At 39.1% G+C, this 19,962-nt stretch overlaps 1 protein-coding gene across 1 annotated transcript in view; it reads left to right on the top strand.

Annotated features, from left to right (window-relative positions):
- Positions 1-19,962, top strand: part of MAPK1 (mitogen-activated protein kinase 1) — a 32,680-nt gene that overhangs the window by 1,337 nt on the left and 11,381 nt on the right. The window contains exons 2-3 of the mRNA XM_071762969.1: positions 14,152-14,334; positions 15,234-15,423. Coding sequence (XP_071619070.1) covers positions 14,152-14,334; positions 15,234-15,423 — 373 coding nt within the window. The remainder of the gene's footprint in view (positions 1-14,151; positions 14,335-15,233; positions 15,424-19,962) is intronic.

Raw genomic sequence — 19,962 nt, forward strand, 5'->3', positions numbered from 1 at the left:
TGAAACAGGTTAAAAAGATAAAACAACTTAGGTCTGAAATAATTCAAGGTGTGCAGTTGGAAAACTTTTTTTTTTTGTGTGTGATTGCTTTGTCGATTTTCTGCTCACGCTGCTTCTGTTCCTCAAGTATGTTGCCTAGGGGGGTTTTTTGACCAGAGGTACTAAAAAATGTTTACAGGCTATGACTTTGTGACAGCTGTATCAGCATTCATTTCTCTCTCTGGGGCTTAATCTTTTGTAAACTAGTGCATTTTTCAGCGGAGGCTGAGAACAACCTTCAGCTGTGTGCCACAGATTTTTATAGCTATATGTCTTTGCATATAGTCATTGAATTGTGCTGGCCTGTTAAGATGAAGTCATCCTGTATTTCAGGGTGGAAGCTTTCATCTGGGCCTGGGAGATGAGTCTCTCCTGCAAAGTTTTGAGTTGCGGCCTTTACTTTTTTGCTGTGGGAAGAACCTTCAAAATGTAAATCAGAAACCCTGTGTATGGTGTAAAAATATCTTTGTTATTGTTTTAGTGTTAGAAATCACAGCAATGTGTCCACTCCCAAAACTTGTTAATGCAGCTTATGGTACAAGCTGTATTTTGTTATCATTTGCTTTATCATCTGAGGTAGGGTGAGTAAAGCAGTGCAGGTCACCTCAGTACTAACAGCACTGGCTTACACTTGCAGCTTGATTTAAGAGGGTACCTGGGAATAGTGACATCCCAGGTGTATCAGTTCATATCAATGGGATGTGAAAAGTGTGTTTTAACAGGCAATGTACTGAAGTTAAACTATTTCACCACAGATCAGAGATTGCAAGAAGCAGTGCGATGGCATTGATGCCCTTTTTTGGCATCACTATATTAGTGAGCAGATACAGGGGAAATGGGGCACTTTCTGCCCCTCCAAATTGTATATTAAGTTCTATAATGAAACTGTTACCCCTCCAAAACTGCATAAGGTTGTCTTTTATTTTAAAACTTATTCTAATATATACTGTCTGATATGAATGCTATACAAAATTACTAACAAAAATTTAAAAACTTTGGTTCAGTTGAGATATGGACTTGGCTCCTATGTTTTCTACTCTAAAATTATTAATGTGAAATACTAGTTTTGGTAGGTTGTGCTTTTAATTATTGCTCTTCTGCCTCGGGTGTGAAATGACAGGGAACAAAGTCTCAGTTTATATTGCATACTCAATAAGGAAAGTGTTAGATGCACTTGTAATTAAATGACATAGCAACTGTAATGTATTCTAGTGCCTAACATACAAGCTGCTATGATTAAATAAGATTACTTATTAATCAATGCAGGTATAGCATATGCAGTTTTATACTACATGTTTCTGATCTTGCTTTGATTGCTAATGCAGTGAGGATCTGCAGAAGCTTCTCCCTTGGGGGGCAGGGTAGAGGGCAAGCTATGAATGTGCAGATGGAAATCCATCTGCAACTGCAAAATCCCTTTGAATTTGCACACCTTGATGAGGCAAAGCAGGGCAGGCTCTGACAGTTTTGTTTTAGAGCCAAAGCTAATGTGCATGGCTTGAGAGATGCTAGTTTTTAACAAGTGCATTATGCCATAAGGCTTGTAATATGGAAAACAAGTGACTTAACTCTTAAAATCCTTAACCCTTTTCCTTTTTCCCTATTTCTTCTGTTTCTGGTTTATTGGATTCGGGAGTTGAAAACAATAACATTCCTTTATAATTATATTAGTAGGAAGGCAAATGGAGTATTCTTAGGATAGTGCTGTTACGTCCAGTCTTCCATTTTGATTTTGCAGCAGAGAATAATGTTTGAGGAATATTGATAACAACATAAAATAACAGCACAAGAAATACAGGAAGATGTTGACGGAATAGGCTGTACAAGGGTGTTCTCTCATCTGGATTTGAAAACCCTTAAAAGCACATAACTATTTTCTCTAGTGCACTCATTTCTAACATAATCAGGTTTTGAATAAAAATAAACTTAGTAGAGCAGTAAATTTGCTGCTATGTAGTGGCTGCACTTTCTTGGCTTCCTGAGCAGAAAAGGCACATTATCAGGCAAACTCCCATTGAAATGTCCTCCAGTTAATTGCAGCCAAAACCCTTCATCCTTTGATAGAGGCTTGCATCTTACTTGGAAATTCTGTTGCTGGGAGTGTGTGTGTAGTGGTCAGTAAGTGGATAATCCACACCAGTGTCCCTTTCTAACCCATTTTTTGTTTTCAGTATTTCTGCAGGTGAAATTAGGGGATAACCACAGTGTGACAAAGTTTTAATGAAGATCCTAAGCACTTTCTAGGACTTCAGGACATTCTTTGGGCAATTTAGTCATACAGTCGTGTCTGCTTCTCTGAATTAATTTAGCTAAATATATGCAAATGTCATGGGGTTTTGTTTTAGGGTTTTTTTGATTGTTTTTTTTCCTCCTTCTCTTTTGTTTGTAAGTTGTTTTGAGGGGTTTTGGTGTGGAGTTCTTTACGTGACTTTTCCTTTCTTTCAGTGAAGGGGGGTTATAGCTGGGCCTGACTTTCAGACCAAGTCTGAAGTTTCAGAACTACCTTTCAGACGCAATGAAGTGTGAAAAGTTTGAGATTTTTAGTCCCAAATATGGGTCAAGGGAGGTTTTTTTCTTCCAAAAAACCCCAAACCAACCTGTCAACATGCAGTACTTTAAACACACTGAAGCAGCAAGAAAAATATGATTATGTTGAGCTTATAAATTTCCAGAGCAAATTGGTTTTCATCCAGTTGGTCAGTGGTAATTTGGTGAAGCTGATCATTTGACAGTTACAAACAAGTCATCTTTTTGGAATGAAATGGTGTCAATTTTATTGGGATGTTCTGGGTTTTGGAAGTCCTTTTTGTCATCAGGCTTCTGTGAATGTGAAGTATTATCACTGCTGCAAATAACTGCATATAAATAACTAAAATGAATACAATTGGAAAAAAAAACAATTATGAAGCTGAAATATTGCATTTCTTGGCCTGGATTTGGTTGTGTTTTTACAAAGACATCTTTGTGTTATTGATGTGCTGTAGAAGTGTGATGTGATAGTGGTGGCTAAAGTACTAAATAGGCAAATGGTAAAGCAATACTGAAAGATTATTTAAAACATTTGGAAGCAGTTTTTTTCAGTTCTGCTCCATTCTGTTGCCTCAAGGAAGGGCCCTACTTCTAGAAGATGGATCATTTAAAATGGAATCTGAGAAGTATATGCATGAGGTTTGAAGCAGAAAAAAAAGCTGGGAATAGAATTATCTGCAAGGTGTAGAAATTCATGTTACAAAATGAAAACAGAAAACAATGGGATCTGTGGCTGCATAATATTTTCCTTTGAGACAGTCCAACAGTACACGAAAAGGTAGCATTTGCCATCCTTTTGTGAGGGTTAAATTGGTGATCTGGGGTGGACTGCTTAGTGGCAAAGATCAGAAACAGCCTACAATTTTATTTTTTTTCCTGCTAACAGCTGCATTGTTACAGTACCCTGTAATGATGGAGCAAGTACAGAGATTCCTGTCCCTGCTTATGTGTGCTTTTAGGGAGCAGGTTGGGAATGGGTTGTGATACCTGGTAATTAACATGTTCCTGTCTGTGTGATAACGAGAACAGAGAGCTGGTACAAGTTATCCAACCCTAATAGGTTAGTGCAAGGATCCGAGCAGAGAATTAGGGAATGTAATTAGTGGCTGGTTACCAGCTTCTTCCCCTTGGGGAGAAGGCTGCGGTAAGCATTTCCCCTTCAGTCACTCAGACTTCAGGCACTTGCTTAACCTGACGTGGAAACACGAAAGGAGCCATGAGAGCTGCTTTTCCTGCTCTCCCCTGTGATGTGACAGGCGGCCAGCGAGCTGTGCTGCCGGCACCGGGATGGGGCTGCAGCCTTTTGCTCTCTCTGTCGAGATCAGAGCTGTCTTTACGATTTAGGGAAGCTGAGAGGTAGCAAATTTTTCTGTCTGCCCAAAGGAATGGGATGCTAGCTTAAGAGTTGAAGAGTATGGCTCAGGGACACTTGCATTTTAGAAACAAATACAACATATAAATAAGATTTTCTTAACATAGCATCATCCAGCCCACAGAAACAGAGATATCTTGTGCTGTTTTTTAAAGCATAATTTCTTAAGGGAATAAGGCTTATGTGTTCACAGTATCTGTATGTGGTTCCATCAGTTCATCCCCTTTACCCCTACATATGGCTCTTGAACCTGTTGCCTGCCTTCCATTGAATTTGACAGATGGTAGAGGTTTTAAAGATGGAAAGCTTCTGTGAGTTTCTTAAAAATAGGTACTTTTTTCAAGTGAAGAGATCCTATGTACTGCCTCACTGAGGCAGAGACTCATCAGGAGGTCACGTTAGACTCCCACAAAGAGATGTGACAGATGCCCCAGTTTCACAAATGGATTTATTGGTACTCTTGAGACCAGAAATGTGTATTTGTAGGACACCAGGCTCTGTTAGTTCAGTGATCAACTTGTTTAGGAGTAGAGATCTCCAGCCCAAAGAGGAGATAATACTGAGTATTGAAAATATTGAAAACTAATACTTTGCCAACATCATTTTTTTAATGCTTATTATGCTGATGCTTTGACAAAGTTTTGAGCTGTGATATATAAATGAAATTAACAGATCAATTGGATACTTAATAAAAATATTTTACGGTATCTTCCTGTGGAATATTTCACAGAATAATGTAGGTTGAAAGGGACTTTGTGAGGTCATGCAGTCCAACCTCCTACTCAAGGCAGGGCTGATGCCAAAATTAGATCAAGTTGCTCAACTTGTCCACTCAGTATTTCCAAAATCTCCAGGGGTGGAGATTCTACAACATCTCTGGGCAGCTTCTGGCTCTAGTGCTTAACCAACTGCCCAACAAAACTTTTGCTTTTAAGTATACAAGTTTCCTTTGCTGCAACTTCCAACTGTCACCTCATGTGCTCTGTACCTTTTACCTCTGAGAGGAGTGTGGATCAGTTTTCTTTTTAATCCCCCTTTATGTAATTTAAGACAGCAATTAGATGCTTCCCACTGCCACCTTTTTTTCCCCCCTCCTAACCTATAGAAACTCAGTTTCCTCAACTCTTTTCTTGTATGTCATGCCCTTCAGCCCTCTATGCATCAAAACAGTTTTTTTGCTGGACTTGCTCCAGCACTGGGAGACAGGAAAACTGGACACTATTCCAGGTGTGGCCTTCCACCAGCAATCCCTGTCCTTGACCTGCTGGCTATGCACTTCATAATGGAGCCCAGGCCAGGGTGAGCCTCCATGGCTGGTGGCAGGTACTGCTCATGAATGAAGTTCTGCTAGTCTAGAAAATATTTTTACTTAGTGAGGTGTTTTAGGAACTTTTCAAATAGTGCCTGAAAAAAAACCCATCCCCCAAAATATTTTATTGAGTAATTTCAGTTGTATTTTATTTTTATTTCCATATTGCTCAAACAAAGCATATAGAGCCATAAGCATATTTACAATATAAGTGCTCTTTTACTGTGCTGTGAGGTAAATTAAATTAATAGCATTTGTTAAATGCATCAAAGTGTAGTTTGTTTCAGATTAATTATCTCTTGACAAACCTAGATTCTGTTTGTTATTAAAGTTGTTTGCTTTGAATGGATCTCCTTTTCAGAAGGGAGCTTATTTTCCTTTGCTTCATTACAACTTTTGGGCTTATAAAGAAGCTATTCTCAAATTCATATTTTTCCCAGGTATGTTAAGAGCTGGTACATGTTACTTTATTATCAGCTTTGACCAGGCAGATTAGTAAGATCCAAGTAGCACTGAATTCCATGAACACAGCTGGGGTTATTTGATGAGGTATTGGCAAGCTGAGGTTTCTCATACTCCATCAGCTTGCAGTCAGTTGGTTTCTGCTTCAGAGCATTCCTGTCTCCAGTCCTTCCCACTGGGCCAGAGCTGTCACAGGGGCAGCCCCATGTCCCCTGGATGGACCCTGGCTGTCACCTGGGAGGCTTTGGGTGCCCTGGCTGGCTGCATGCTGGCTGAAGGAAGGGCTGCCAGAGGTCTGTCTGCCTCCCCAGGCCCAGTTCCCTCTCTGTGGTGGATTAAAAGCTGATTTGTGTGTGTATATATATATACATATATATATATATATATATATATATATGACTTAGAGAAAGGCTTTACTGGACATATTTTTCCATTAGGTTTGGGCAGGATCTTCCATGGCAGTCAAGTTTCTAGTTGAGTTGTGCACATTTTTTTTTTAACCATCTTATTTAGCAGTTCCTAAAATCACAATAACCTGAATTCTATTAAGGACAGTGTCTTCTCTTAGAAGTTCTTCTTTTGTATTTTAAGAAAATTTTCATAAAATACTGAAATACCCTGTGGTGATTAGAATGCAAATGAGAGTTTTTGTTACATTGTAGAAAGTAATTCTTCTGTATTATGGGTATGTTCTAAGTACCAGCAACTTGCAATTAGGCTCACAGTTTATAATATGCAATTACTTCATTTTGCAGTTTTCCTTAAAATTAGTAGCTCTCACTGCAGTTCCTTACTTCTGGCTTGTTTGGAGGGAGTGCAGTTTGCTCCACCAAGTACTGCTGATGTGTCCTGAGTAAAACTTGAAGGAATTTGAGCACAAATCAATACTGTCCAATCTGTTTCAGTCCAGATTTTGCCCAGTTTTATTGGGATTTGGATGGTGCAGAGAACTCCAAATTACGTTCAGGCTGATTTTTATATTGGATTTTTCTGATTGTTTCATAATTATGAGTTATTTTATTTCTAGTTACAGTAGCCAATGTGTCTCAGAGCTGATACCCTGTCTGAACAAAACACAGATCTGCAGATATATTGAAGGACTGGGGTTTATTGTTGACGTGTCTTTTTATAAAGATGGAAAAATCATGCAAAAAATGCTTTGTAAGCTGATACTGAGGGGAAGTAACTTATGAGACTGGTGACATGCACACTGGGTGCTAGTGGTTTGGTTGGTTTTGTTCTGCAAGTGGAATACTGAACTATCCATGGCAGAGTGGACAGTAGAAGTTTGTGTTCATTTGTGCTTTGCAGTAGTTTTCATTTTGCACTGACGTTTCTACAGGTTTTTACTGCTTCTAAGTATGTGGGAATAATTTTGTTAATTTCTTTATATTCTGTTGGAGTGAAATACTGTGAACTATCTCTGAAGATTTATATTGTGTGGAATCAATCAAATAAGGTAGTTAATGAAAAACATAGTCATAGTCTTGTTCTTGTGTTTTTTCTTTTCTATAAAGCTGGTTTGAAGAGGAATGTTTGGGATATAAGTCAAATTAGAACCTTATTGGACAAAAGAGTAAACAACATTGGAGGATTTAATACCACCACCACTCACAGCTCTCTGGTACTGCTCTCCAGTCTCTAGGAAGGCAAATATTTCCTGCACATGTTTGTAGGACCTGTTTTATTCTTAGGGTGTCAGTGGTGGTTGTTTTCCAGGCTCTGGAGTAACATTGGTTATGTGACTGATGTGCGGGCATTTTGTTGCCTCTCGAGAAGCCCTGAACCCAGGAGGAGGAAGTCAGCTCTCCATGGCTCGTGTGGAGGTTCAGCTCTCATGACAATCGGGCCTAGACACTTAAGCTGTGGTTTCCATGACTGACTTGTGGTGATCTCAGACTGTGCTGCTTCTAAAGGGGCCGCCTTTCCTTCGGCGCCTCGGGTTGTAACATTCCTTCCTCTGCTCTTGTGCTGGTGCTAACACAGCAAACTGATCTCGCTGAAAAGTTACTTCATGAAAATAAAGTCGAATGTAAAGGTGGTAATTTGATGTGACTGATTCGAAACCCTGCGAAGCAGGGAATAAGAATATGAAGGTAAAGACTTCTTTACTGTTCCTGTTTGTAACTGCTTTGACTTAGAACTGCTTCAGTTCTCTGAACTGTCACAAAAAAGCCACCGCTCCAACCAAAAAAGTGAGAAAGGGGCAGGGTTGTCAGGCACAAAAAGGAGAGTGAATCACAACCACTCCTTTTAATTCACTGAGCCTTTAGGTTGCCTCAGATGTTGCCAAGCTCCTACAGTTTTATCCTGATTCCCACAGGAGTTGTCTTTAGATTTACGCAGAGAGATGGAAGATAGTGATGTTTAATATCATAATGTCTTATTCCAAAAGCACCCATTGCTTTTTATAAGGGGTTTATTTCACAGGTAGACAAAAAGCTTTTAAACATAACAGTGATGTTTGCCTAAATTAAGTTGGGCATAGATGCTATCAAAGGAAATACTGGCAGCAGAGAACCTGTGAAATGGGAAAGGTAAGCAGAAAGTAGACCAAATACTAAGATGTAGGAGCTGTCTATTTTCTGGAGACCTGAAGCAGAATAAGGTAGAGCAGGCATTTATGATGCTTTGAAGTCACAGTGCTTCACAGCTAAATGTACAGAAAGAAAAAGAAGAGATTGAGAGAAGTGATTGTTTTTGTTCATCAACGAACATCGATCAGAACACCATGAAGTTAAATGACATCTTTAACCAAACAATACAAAACCTTGAATGAAACAGTTGATATTTTTATATTAGTGTTAAGATGTAGTTCTAGAATTGCTGCTCTTCATAATTGTGCTTAGTAGGTGCTAACAAAACACAAATCATCTGGTCTGCCACACCCAGGATTATGAATTGACTGAGCTGGCGAAAGTAATTTATTTAACAGACTCCATTTTGCACAACTAGTTATTTGTTTTCAAAATACTAGGTGTGATCTCAGGAATCAAACTATTAAGTCATTATTATGTGCAGAGAAAAAAATTTTAAAACTGTAATGTTTTGGAAGGTTCCCTCAGATTTTACTTTCCAAATTCTGAAAAATAAAATTGTGCCTTTGTAGCCTATTAGAAGTACTGTAGTCGATATATGAGAACACATCTCCTATAGGAGCTTACTAAAGTACCTTAAGAATTTATGGCATGAAGGGCAATAACCTGTAGTAGATCAGAAACTGCCAAAGTAGTAAAATCACTTAAGAGTAATTATTCACTTTTGTCTTGGGAGGAAGGAGTTGGCATTGTTGTGCCAGAAACCTTTAATGTTAGGATTGATTTTGAATGTCATGAGAAAGGTGACTGAAAAAGTAGGTGGTGAAGGTCATGCAGTTACATTTTGACCCAGTGAGCTTCAGAGGTTGGCTAAAAGCCTGATAGAGCTGTCTGCACAAACCTGGACCCATAACACCACCTTCCCCCACCCCCAGAAGTTGTAGCAAACAATGTGTTACTGTACTGCTGGTTATTGCTGCATCATAATGCGTTATTTTTCTTACAGCAGTCTTAAAAATAAATTTAAGCTATTTGTATTGTAACTTGATAAATGTCAGAATCTTGTAGAAATGTCCATGACTGAGCTAAATGTATAGACTAAATAAAAAGATTAAAGATCTTTGTAGATCAGTTTGTTTCCTGGGAATTATTTTTGCCTTTCCTCTCCTAATGGCAAGCAGAATTATTCAGTATTTCATAAAGATTCTTATCCCTGGATATGCCCTTGGAATCTTGTTTCCACAGCAACACAAAGCTACTGATAAAACATCCCTTTTTATCTTCAAATCAGTATTTTGTTTAGCTGTAGTTAGGATGTTTGCTGGTAGCATCGAGTATTTTTATGTGTGTGCTTATGCTGAGATCAGTCTGTAAAACAGCCATAAGGTAAATAATCCTAGAAGTGTTGGAAGAGTATCCCAGGATGGGATAAACCTTCAGGCAGTGTGACAGAGGAGTGTACTGAGGATGAGGGTGCCAGCAGAGTAGGCAGTTGCTTTTCAATGGTTATATGAAGAAAGTCCTCTGTGGGATGTAACTTTTGCCAGGAGCTGGCTCCTTTCCTCCCAGCAGCTGCTACATGCTCTCACTTGTTCCAGTTCTGCTCCAGAATGAAACATGTGAAGAATAGAAATGCATGGAAGAACATGCAACAGCCACTGTGGGCAGAAGGAGCTGAGCTTTGGCACTTCTCCCAATCTGTCTGGTGAAAAACTTCTCTTGAGAAGGAATTAATGGGAGAGGGGCTACGTGTCAGGGGCTCAGCTTAGCAATGGGTGTGCTGTTTCCTGTAGGCTGCTCAGGCACTGTGGGGCACTTTGTCATCATTGCATTTGGAAGAAGCTCCATCCTGGATGTCTTTTTTAAAAGCAAGTTGGTAGTGGAGCAGTAGAAAGGATAAAACACTGGCTTTTAATGTGTGGCACAAATTCTTGGGTTCTAAACTGTCATTTGTTTATTTTGTATAGCTGTGCAAGATGTTTTACTTGGTCAAAACTTCATTATGTATTTACAGTATACTTAGCATTAGGAATACCTAATACCCAGGTATAATTAGGAATACTGAGCCCTACTGCTGGGGGTCTCTGTTGATTTTTCACACGATGTCTTAAAAGGATGTAAATAATAGTGCTGCTGCAGGTTGTCACAGCATAGTAACCACAGCTTGAAATAGGAATAGTGTTACATATACTGGAGTTGGGCACTTGCAAAATCTGTATTTAAATTTATCATGTTACAGAGAAATAGCACTCGCAGCTGAATGGTTCCATCAGCTTGTGGGGCTGTACCATCATTGGGGTGGAAATAAATCCCTCTGAATATTTAAGGTGCCAGTAACTAGATAATATGAATACTACACAGGCTGTTAGAGTTCTGGGTGCAGTGATTGGGTCATGTGGGTAATGACTGGAAAATGAAAGTTATAAATTAGCACTCTAGAACTTGTTAGTATGTGAAGTTATTCCCACTTTAGAGATTATCTTCTCTGGGGAAAAAAAAGTCTAGATGATAGGAGATGCTGCCTGCAGGAGGAGTGGGAGTTAACTGCTTCAGTGAAATATAAACAGTTGTTGTGAGTTGATAGAAGATGAAAGTGGGGACAGCCAGGTTAGGCTGCCAGCGCTACAGACTAACACTTCAGAGTGCAAGTAATCTAAATTTAGGGCGGGATGTGTGGTGGATGGGCTGTGTGCAGGGAGCTGTTCCTTTTTGAACTGCAGGGGGAGCACAGGCGATTATTAGTTGTAAAATTAGATCTCTAATGCTAGCTCAGGGTAAGCAAGATGAATCCTTGGGTAAGTGATAAGTAAGCTGTTACTAACTGCAGTGAGTTAATGCATGGAGGGTTTACATTTGCACTTTTCACAGTTTTTTTGTTTGAGAACCCTACAAATGGACACTGCAGCATATTTCTTCAGCAGAGTTCTGGGAGAATAGTGGGCAAATCTGGTGTCGATGGTAGGTGGCAGTTGGATGGAGACTGAGGAGCAGGGAAAGCTTTGGGAAATTTTCAGTCTGACCTACAAAGGACCATTTTACAGAGTTTTCCAGGCAGTGAAATAGATATTGCTGAATGGTTGTATAGGCCAAGTAGGTGTCTGGTTATAACGTGTGTGAGAGAACACAGTGCTACTGAATTTCAGTCTAGTGTGTAGATTTTAGTGCTGTTCTTAAAGGTCAGAGTTTAGTCAAAGCCTTATTTGCTTTGAGGCCTGTGACTCTGTGACATGGTGTTAACTTTATAATACAGAATCTCCATGTACCTGTATTATGCTTGACACTAAAATATTATGCATAACCAAACGTGCCTGTATAATTTGCCTCTTGCTCATAGGAACTGAGATAATGTTTCATACATTTAATCAAGTTACAGGAAAAACCTGTATTTCAAAAATGTGACAGCAGCAATAAGTTCCTTTTAATGTTTCAGCCAGGTGGTATTTTGGTTTTGGCCTCCTTGGCTTTGCAGTGGCAACACCAAGGCACACTCAGCTACATTAACATGGTGAAATCTTCTGATATGAACAGAAGAACAACTGCCTGTAGAACATACTCTGGAGAGGAAATTGGTTGCATCTTTACTGTAAATAGTCAGCTTTTTTCCACATTGAATCATGTGTCTTATAGCTGAACCATCTGAAAGCAAAATTACCCAGCCTTTTTTAATTAACAGCATAAACCTTTTGCTAAGGAAATGCCTCAAATCTGTTAGTGAAAACAGATACAAGAGAGCAAATCTTGGTTATGTTTAGTTGGTGGTTCAGGTTCACTGAGTCTTCTGTACACGGAAAGATGCATATTTTTCATCAATAAGCATGAATTGCTAGAAAGGCAATTACTTAAGAGTTATAACAAATATTGTAAGAGATTAGGAGTTTCTATTTAAGCAGCATCAATTGGTAAATATTGGCGTGTTGCCTTTTTCTGCTCTGCATACCTGCTGCTGTCCAGTACTTTGAAAGATTATGCATTGTGGGAGAAAAAAATATGCTTGAGTCAGTACAAAGGAAGAGGTGGGAGATTTGTTTGTAACAATAAAATAGTCCATAGGATTCTTTCATTTCTTTCCCAAATAGAGGCTGTTTAGTGCTTCAGAATTATTTCTGGTTTTGCTTTCTGCTTGTAACTTGCCTTATTGGTATATTATAAATACAGCAGGTGATTAACTGATTAACTAAGAAAATTGCTGAAGATAAAGAGCTCTTGAAGGCTACACCAAATCCCACTTATGGCACTCATTATCTATTTTGGAACTTATGAACTGTTAATGTGTTATCTATACATATATAATAGCAACAATTGTAACGAATACTTGCTGGGCATGAGAATTTCAAGGCATGTTGGGGAACATTTGAGTTCAGTGTTTCTAGAGGCAAATACATTGTGCAGTCTGTGCTCATAGACCCGAGTTAGGGATGCAGACAGGTCCGAGTGACTCTGCAGAAAAACCAAGCAAAAAGGATGTTACTCCATATGCATGAGCTCTACCAGCATCTTACTGGTGTTAGAAATTCTGTGTCCTTTTTACTAATGAAAGTGAGAAGCTCTTTTGCATCTGGTGCTAACAGTGCTGTCTCAAAACCACTTTGTTACACCATAAGTATGCTCAGAGGTAGGAGAACAGTGACGTGGCACTTGAATTCTTTTTAGGTCTCCTTTCCTAATTGGATTTTCATATTTCATTCTGCTTCACCAGATCATCAGCTACCTGGATATCTCAGGAGGGCTCCAAAGAATGTTCTGGGACTTGACTGTAGAAAATTGGTGGAATGTAAAGCCTGTTTGGCTTCTCTGTTTATGTCTTAATATGAAATAGTTGAGACCAACAGAAATGTTTAAGTGTAGGCTTGATTGTTTTTTAATTTCCAAACAATGCAGTAGTGAGCAAAAAATAACATTTGAAAGGAGCAAGTAACATTTGAACTATAAAGTATTAAATTACCATGTACTTTTAATACAAAGAGAAGTTTCTATAATGAGATGCTTTGTCATTCATGTAAGGAAGTCCATAGAAAACCTAAAATTTGTAAGGATTAATAACACTTCCACTGCATAGTAACCTGAGTCCAAATTTTAGAAAAATACGTATATTTTACTGAGGCTTTTTACGAGGCTGTGATATTTTTCCTAAATGCAACGGCATTTTGAACAGAAATGCTGCTTTATTGGTGTAGCTGGGAATGTTGACCTGAGCTTTTGAAATCGTTGTGCTGTAAATGTAGCAGCCCGTGTGTCTGTTACTCACTGTGCTACCTCACACTGCTGCCTGCTTTTGCTTTCCCTGGGTAGTCTGATACATTTTTCTCTTTTTGCTCTCTGTGATCTTTGGAATTGTGCTTGGAAAGACGTTTTCACAAATTCTCCATCTCTTTTGTTGTTCTGTCTGTTCTCCATGAAGGTGTGTACAGTGTAGCTTAATAGAGGAGTTAAAGCTTGTGGCAATTGGAATTACTTGCTGGAGGTAGATGTAGGATGTGGAATTCTGCTGCTTGAAAGATGATTTGAAGACTTTTCTGTGTCCCAGAGTGGATGGATTAACTCAAGATGAACTTTTTCTCTCAAATTTCATCTTGATTACAGCTTATAGAAGGACTCCAGCTTTTTTTTCCATGGTCTATAAAGATGATGGATACTTATTTCTTTGTTCAGGTGCCTGAGAATCAGCAGATTCTAAGTCAGTTGGGAAAGCTAATGACTTGTAGATACCCAGTTAGGCTGGTGGTAGTACAAGAGTATATTGTCTGTTTGTCTGTTCATCACACTGAAAGATACACACCTCTATTGCCTAAAAATAAGTGTAAAAAAAATGCACTGACCCCGTTATCAACTGGATTCACATCCTTGCTTTCTGAATGGAATTAGTTTAATATTTCTTATAACTAATGTTGCCCGTTCTCTTCTAGTTCTGCCTATGACAACGTCAACAAAGTTCGAGTTGCTATAAAGAAAATCAGTCCCTTTGAGCACCAGACCTACTGCCAGAGAACCCTCAGAGAGATTAAGATCCTCCTGCGCTTCAGGCATGAGAATATTATTGGGATAAATGATATTATCAGAGCTCCGACTATTGAACAAATGAAAGATGTGTATCCTTGCAAAGTCTGCAGTTATTCTGCACAGTTACTGCTGGTTGCCACCTCCTCTGTTTTGAGTATTTCTCTTTTAATCCTTTTCCTTACTAAATGTAATGAAAAATGGCTTCCCTATTGTAAATGGGAAAGGAAGGTCATAGTGGTTAATTGGTTTGTAGCTACATAGTTTAGATGTATAGGTGGACACTTTGTTCTTTTTCAGGAAAGGGGAAAAAAAAAAAAGTTAATTTCTATTTTCCAAGGCAAAGAACTTCATAGACATAATTTAGTTTAGTCACTTAATCCTAAAACTCTGTTCTCAGTTGTTAGAACTATCTGATTGCTTTGAGGAGAAAACGAAATGGCCACGCTCTGCTATGACTGTCTAAATTTTTCTTAAAGAATGGACTGGATACATCTTTGGGGAAAAAAAAAAAAGGGGCAGAACACAACCTCCAGTGTAGCAATGCTTCCTGCAGATGTGAAAAGTCTCAAACTGCCCATGTGCAGTAAACATCCTTACTGATACAGGCAAATCTGCCCTTTTTATTATACTAATTGTTCTTCCCTGGGAAACTTGGCTTTGTGTAGGTATGACTTCATGTGGATATCTAACATATGAAGTAGTCTTAGCTGGAAGACTCTACCTGAAAGACAAGACCTAGTTTAGAGTCAGTCAGCTTAATTTAGTATGATTAATTTGAGAGGACCACATGCTGGTGCCTCTGATTTCTGTAAAGGGCTGCACCATGTAGTAGGATTGATTTGATTCGAAGCTTGTAAAGCAAGAAGTAACAACATAGTGAAACAGACAAATATGAGAGAAAAATAATTATACAAGTTTCAGGCAGTGTACACTGACAGCTAACATGATACCACGTTTGGTTTGCTGCCTTACATCTGCTGCCTTACAGATACATTGTGCAAGATCTTATGGAGACAGATCTTTACAAGCTCCTAAAGACTCAACACCTCAGCAACGACCACATTTGTTATTTCCTTTACCAGATTCTGAGAGGGTTAAAATACATCCATTCAGCCAATGTGTTGCATCGTGACCTCAAACCTTCGAATTTGCTGCTTAACACCACTTGTGATCTCAAGGTGAGTTTAAATTTTGATCCTATGATCTTCATAAACTGCTTGCTGTAACCATGGATGTGGTTTTGTTAATGGGGATTAATGTGATTTTTATTCTGGAAAGGTTGCAAAAAACAGTACTGGTTTTGATAAATATTAAGATTTGAGTGACTAAGAACTCACTGTTAGGCAATTTTAATGAGTGCATCACTGTTTCCATCTGGAGGCTGACTGTGAAACAGCCACTTGGGAAGCTGGGTGAAAATACTTATCTGAAGCAGGACTGTGTTTAGTTAGAAAGTAAACTGGACAAAAGTCTTGGTTTCTCTGTTTAAACTGTTAATTGTTCAGTGTTGGAAAAGGACCTCTTACTAGTGGGCAACTAAAATGGTCTGTAAAATTCATTGCTGCTTAAATGCACAGCAATTACTTAGAGAATGTTCCTGATTTACATTACCACTAACAGGCTCTGTGCAAGTTAATGCTACAGAAGGATCTTGGAGCTGTTATGATTCTTGGAAAATGTCAGCTCAATGCTTAGTGGCATTCAGTAAAGCATACCAAGTGTGAAAATTAGAACAGAAATAGAGAATAAACCAGAAAACATGCCACTCTATAGCTTTCTGTTGGTTTTGAGTCTTCAGTTCTGTATGCTCATAGTTATCACTGTTCTCCCTGTGACACCCTGTGGAAATGAAGAGACCAGGACTTTGAAGTACTTCCCTACATATCAGGAAGAACTATTTAGCCAGGGTCTCCTCTGCTGGAAGATAAGTTGTAAGGAAAAGAATGCAATAGAATTTAGTAAAATTATTAGTGGTGTAGGGAGGGTGAACAGAGAACAGTCATTCACTGTCTCTACCTAGTAAAGGGTTGGGGGGTGGGAGATGAAGGGAGCAGGTGGCATGCTCAGGGCACAGGGGCATGGTAGTTAATTGCAGCATTGCTCAGCTGGGGAATTTGGTACCACAGAACACTGTAGATGTGACTTAAAAACCCACTGAGCAAGTTTAGAAGAAAATGTTACTGAATGCTCCCACTCGTTTAGATTCCCATGGTGGCCAACCCATGGAAGGTGAGAGGGACAGTAGGGGAAGCACTGCATTTCCCTTTTACACTTCATGCCAGGTATTTGCTGTTGGCCACTTAGGGAGTGAGATTACAGAGTTTACATTACCTCGATCTGAGGTGGTGCAACTCTGTTACTTTCATACTGTGTTGCACCTAATGATGCTTTTTTTTCATAGTAGCTCTCGCTTTCTGTATTAAAAATAATAAAAATGAAAGAAGAAAACCAAAACCAAGTACTCTCTTCAAAAACTTAAGCCAGTGGTTTGCTGTATGTGGTTGTCACAATTCCAAGGCAAGTCCTTGCTGCTCACATGATGGTCTCTGTCCATGCTAAGTACTGGCTATATGAGCACTTTTCTTTACATTCCCACTGCTACTTGTCAGCTTTTCCTGATGCATGGTACTGCTGGAGTGGCCATCTCTGACTCTTGCTATGGGATTTCAGCAGCTGTTACTGCATCAGATCCCTTCAAGGCATTAACCCCTTCATGAAAGAAATGGAGTGAAATCTATAATGATTGTGTGATAGAAGCAAGAAAGAATACTTTGAGTGTTGCTCTGCTGTGTGCAATTAAAAACAATAAAGTAATAAAAGGAAATGTTTTAAAACAAGTAAGATTGTAATGGAAAGGAAGGTAAGCTCCCTGTATGGCAAACTAATATCTGTTCCATGTTCTTTAAGGTTTTAAAACCAGCACACCTGCAATGTGTGCTTCCTAGTGCAGGATATGGTAGTCTGTATGACAGAGGATATGCTTTTTCATAACCTAAAGGGACCTCTGGCATTCTATTAATACCACATCTAAAGTTTAAACAACAAAGTTGCAGAGAAAACTGGTGCATGTTAGGCCTTGTCTGATGTACTTGTACAAACTTGTTTCTTTCAGGACTGTGCTGGAAGTCTGTGTGTCAGCAATGGATGTGTGTGTGTGCTTACAGAGTTGGTTACTGTACACAAACTCAAAGCACAGCACGCTGTGAAAATGAACAATTTAAAATTACACTTTTGGAAGAAAGTTTGTTCATCTTTAGTGATAATGCTGTTAGCTTCTTTCTTTAATACTGTTACAAGAGTGTGGTGTTGATCTCATCTGGAGTTTGAAGTCCTGCGGGTTGTAACAAGAGCTTCTTCTTTCTTATCCCTTAAAAAGGACCTTGACTTCTGGATCATAGATTCCTTTTTCAGAAATCTGTATTGACACAGTTTGTCTGTGAACTCTGTAGCTTCTCCTAAGCAGCTGAAAGGCTCAGGGCAGAATTGCAGGGCCTAAAGCTGTTTCTGTTTTCTTAGGCCATCCTGCAGACTTAAACGAGACCTTAAATATGATTTACCACACAGTGAATTAAAGTTTCTGAAAGAATATTTGACTTAATTACTGTCTTCTGTTAAGTATTTTCAACAAAAGATTAGAGTTGAGAGTCCTTGAAAACCACTACCTTGGAATCTCCCTCCAGTGAGAGTCCTGGGTAATAAAGATACTGATCTTCCCTTTTGCAGCCTGGCATCTTTCCCATGAACAAGAGTAATGTATGCTGATATGCTACAGTATACTCTACAATAGTGTCTAACACTTTTAGAAATACTTTCATCTGCTTTTGTGATTATTTACATCCAACATTTTGACCTGTTTTGCAGTTTAGTATATGAAATGTTACATTAAAACTGTCATGACCATGTACTTTTCCTAGGCCAGTGGCATTAACATTTCAGAAAATGAGCTCAAAGTTTTTTAACCAGATTCTCAGTGTGTTGCAGTGTCTGCAGTGTACCAGTTGACTAGTGGAGAACTTCAGACATTTCAATGTGGTAGTAACACAGTTCAGTGTGATTTCATTTCCTTAGTAGATGGTCATGTGTACATGATCCTCATAAATCTTCCCATCTGCTTGAAGGCTTCATCCAATTTTAAGCCATCTCTATTTACAAAGAAAAAGAAAAAAAGCCTACCAGATACTGATTATGAGAACACTGTTTTCAAGTGGAAGCCAAATTTGTAAAGAGGATGCTGGCATTTCATTTATTTATTTAGTGGGGAAATGATTCCTTCTCTCTTACAGCATCTCTTCTGTCTCTCCAAGGCATGAAGCACTGACTGACATACCTGAGTCTTTTCATTATGCAGTTTTTTATTCTCAGCTATGACTTAATCAAATGTCAAGACAATCTTGCCTGTCACTTTGTTGCTCTCACAGATTCTTTGTTTTGTTTGTTGATCGAGAAACCTACCTTCTGCTGGTGCTTTAACTTTGACCAATCATTTTTTGAAACGACATAGTAATTTTTTTTCCTTCCCTAAACAGGGTAGCTCCTTTGTTCAGTGTGTTCTCTTGCCACAGGGCAAGAGCTGCTCACAGGGCAAGAGCTGCTTGCCCTCACCAGGGTACAGTCAGTCTCTGCTTTGTCTCTTGCTGCCGGGAGTTGGGGCAGAATGCTGGCTCCCTGCTCCTGGTCAGCTTTGCAGCTGGTGATAACGCTGCTAACAGCCAAAAGCCTCTTTTTTTTGCAGCTTCAGCCTTGAATCCTGTCTAATGGTGTTCCTTCTTTTCTGCTTAACCTGCTTCTGCTTTCCTGAGCAGGTTTTTTTTGTCATTTTAATGAGCTCCTTTTGTCACTAATCTTCCTTTCCATCCCATGTGTTTTTTTCAAGTCCAGAGTCCAGAGATTCTCGCACCTTCTTCAGTTCAGTTCAGTTCTTTCTCCTCAACACCATGGACTGGAGAGTGTCTTTCTTCTTTTGTCTTAATAACAAATTAAGGTGCATGGCTGATGTGTGATGCTGTAATTCTGTGTCTCTTTGCCTACAATCGAGTTCTTTTCTGAGGTCAGGAGGAAGAAGTTGCAATGACTTTTTTTCCTGGCTGCATAATTATTTTCTGAAGCCCATAAAGCTGTTCTCTACAATTTCTTTGCCTCTTCGGCCTTACAAGACACTTTTCTGATTATTTGTGCTTCTTCTCTTTATGTAAGCTGCTAATTGCACACAAGGCAGCCACTCTGTTTCCCCATAGCCTGAGACATTTTGTTTGTCATGCTTAAAAGGGTTCCTTTGTGTTTTGTTTTCTAAGGATTCAGGGGTTTGAGGGTTTTTTAGCATGTAGCTGGAGTTGGAGGAGTCATCCCATGCAGCCTGGCTGATGAGTTACATCATTGCCTCTTCTTCAGTCCCTCTGTTTATCAGTCAGCTGCTGAATCTTGTCATTCAGAGGTAGCTTTTTGTCTGCTGAATCACTTCTCCCTTAACTGATCTGTCAGTAGTTTAACAGGAAAATGAAGGAGTGGGTTGCCAGGGGACAGTGAGGTTTCTGTGGTTTTGGTAGGATTATCCCTTACGCTCTTTATTGACTACAACATATTAGTTTGTACATATTGACTACAACATATTAGTTGGTGTACACAATTAGCTATCGAGGTTATTCTGAAATGTATGCACCAGAGGAACCTCCTGTTTGCTGCTCCTACACTTGGTGCCTTGTTTTTCTGAGAATACACAG

The sequence above is a fragment of the Heliangelus exortis genome, chromosome 19, assembly GCF_036169615.1.
Source record: "Heliangelus exortis chromosome 19, bHelExo1.hap1, whole genome shotgun sequence".
Classification (NCBI taxonomy): Eukaryota; Metazoa; Chordata; class Aves; order Apodiformes; family Trochilidae; genus Heliangelus; species Heliangelus exortis.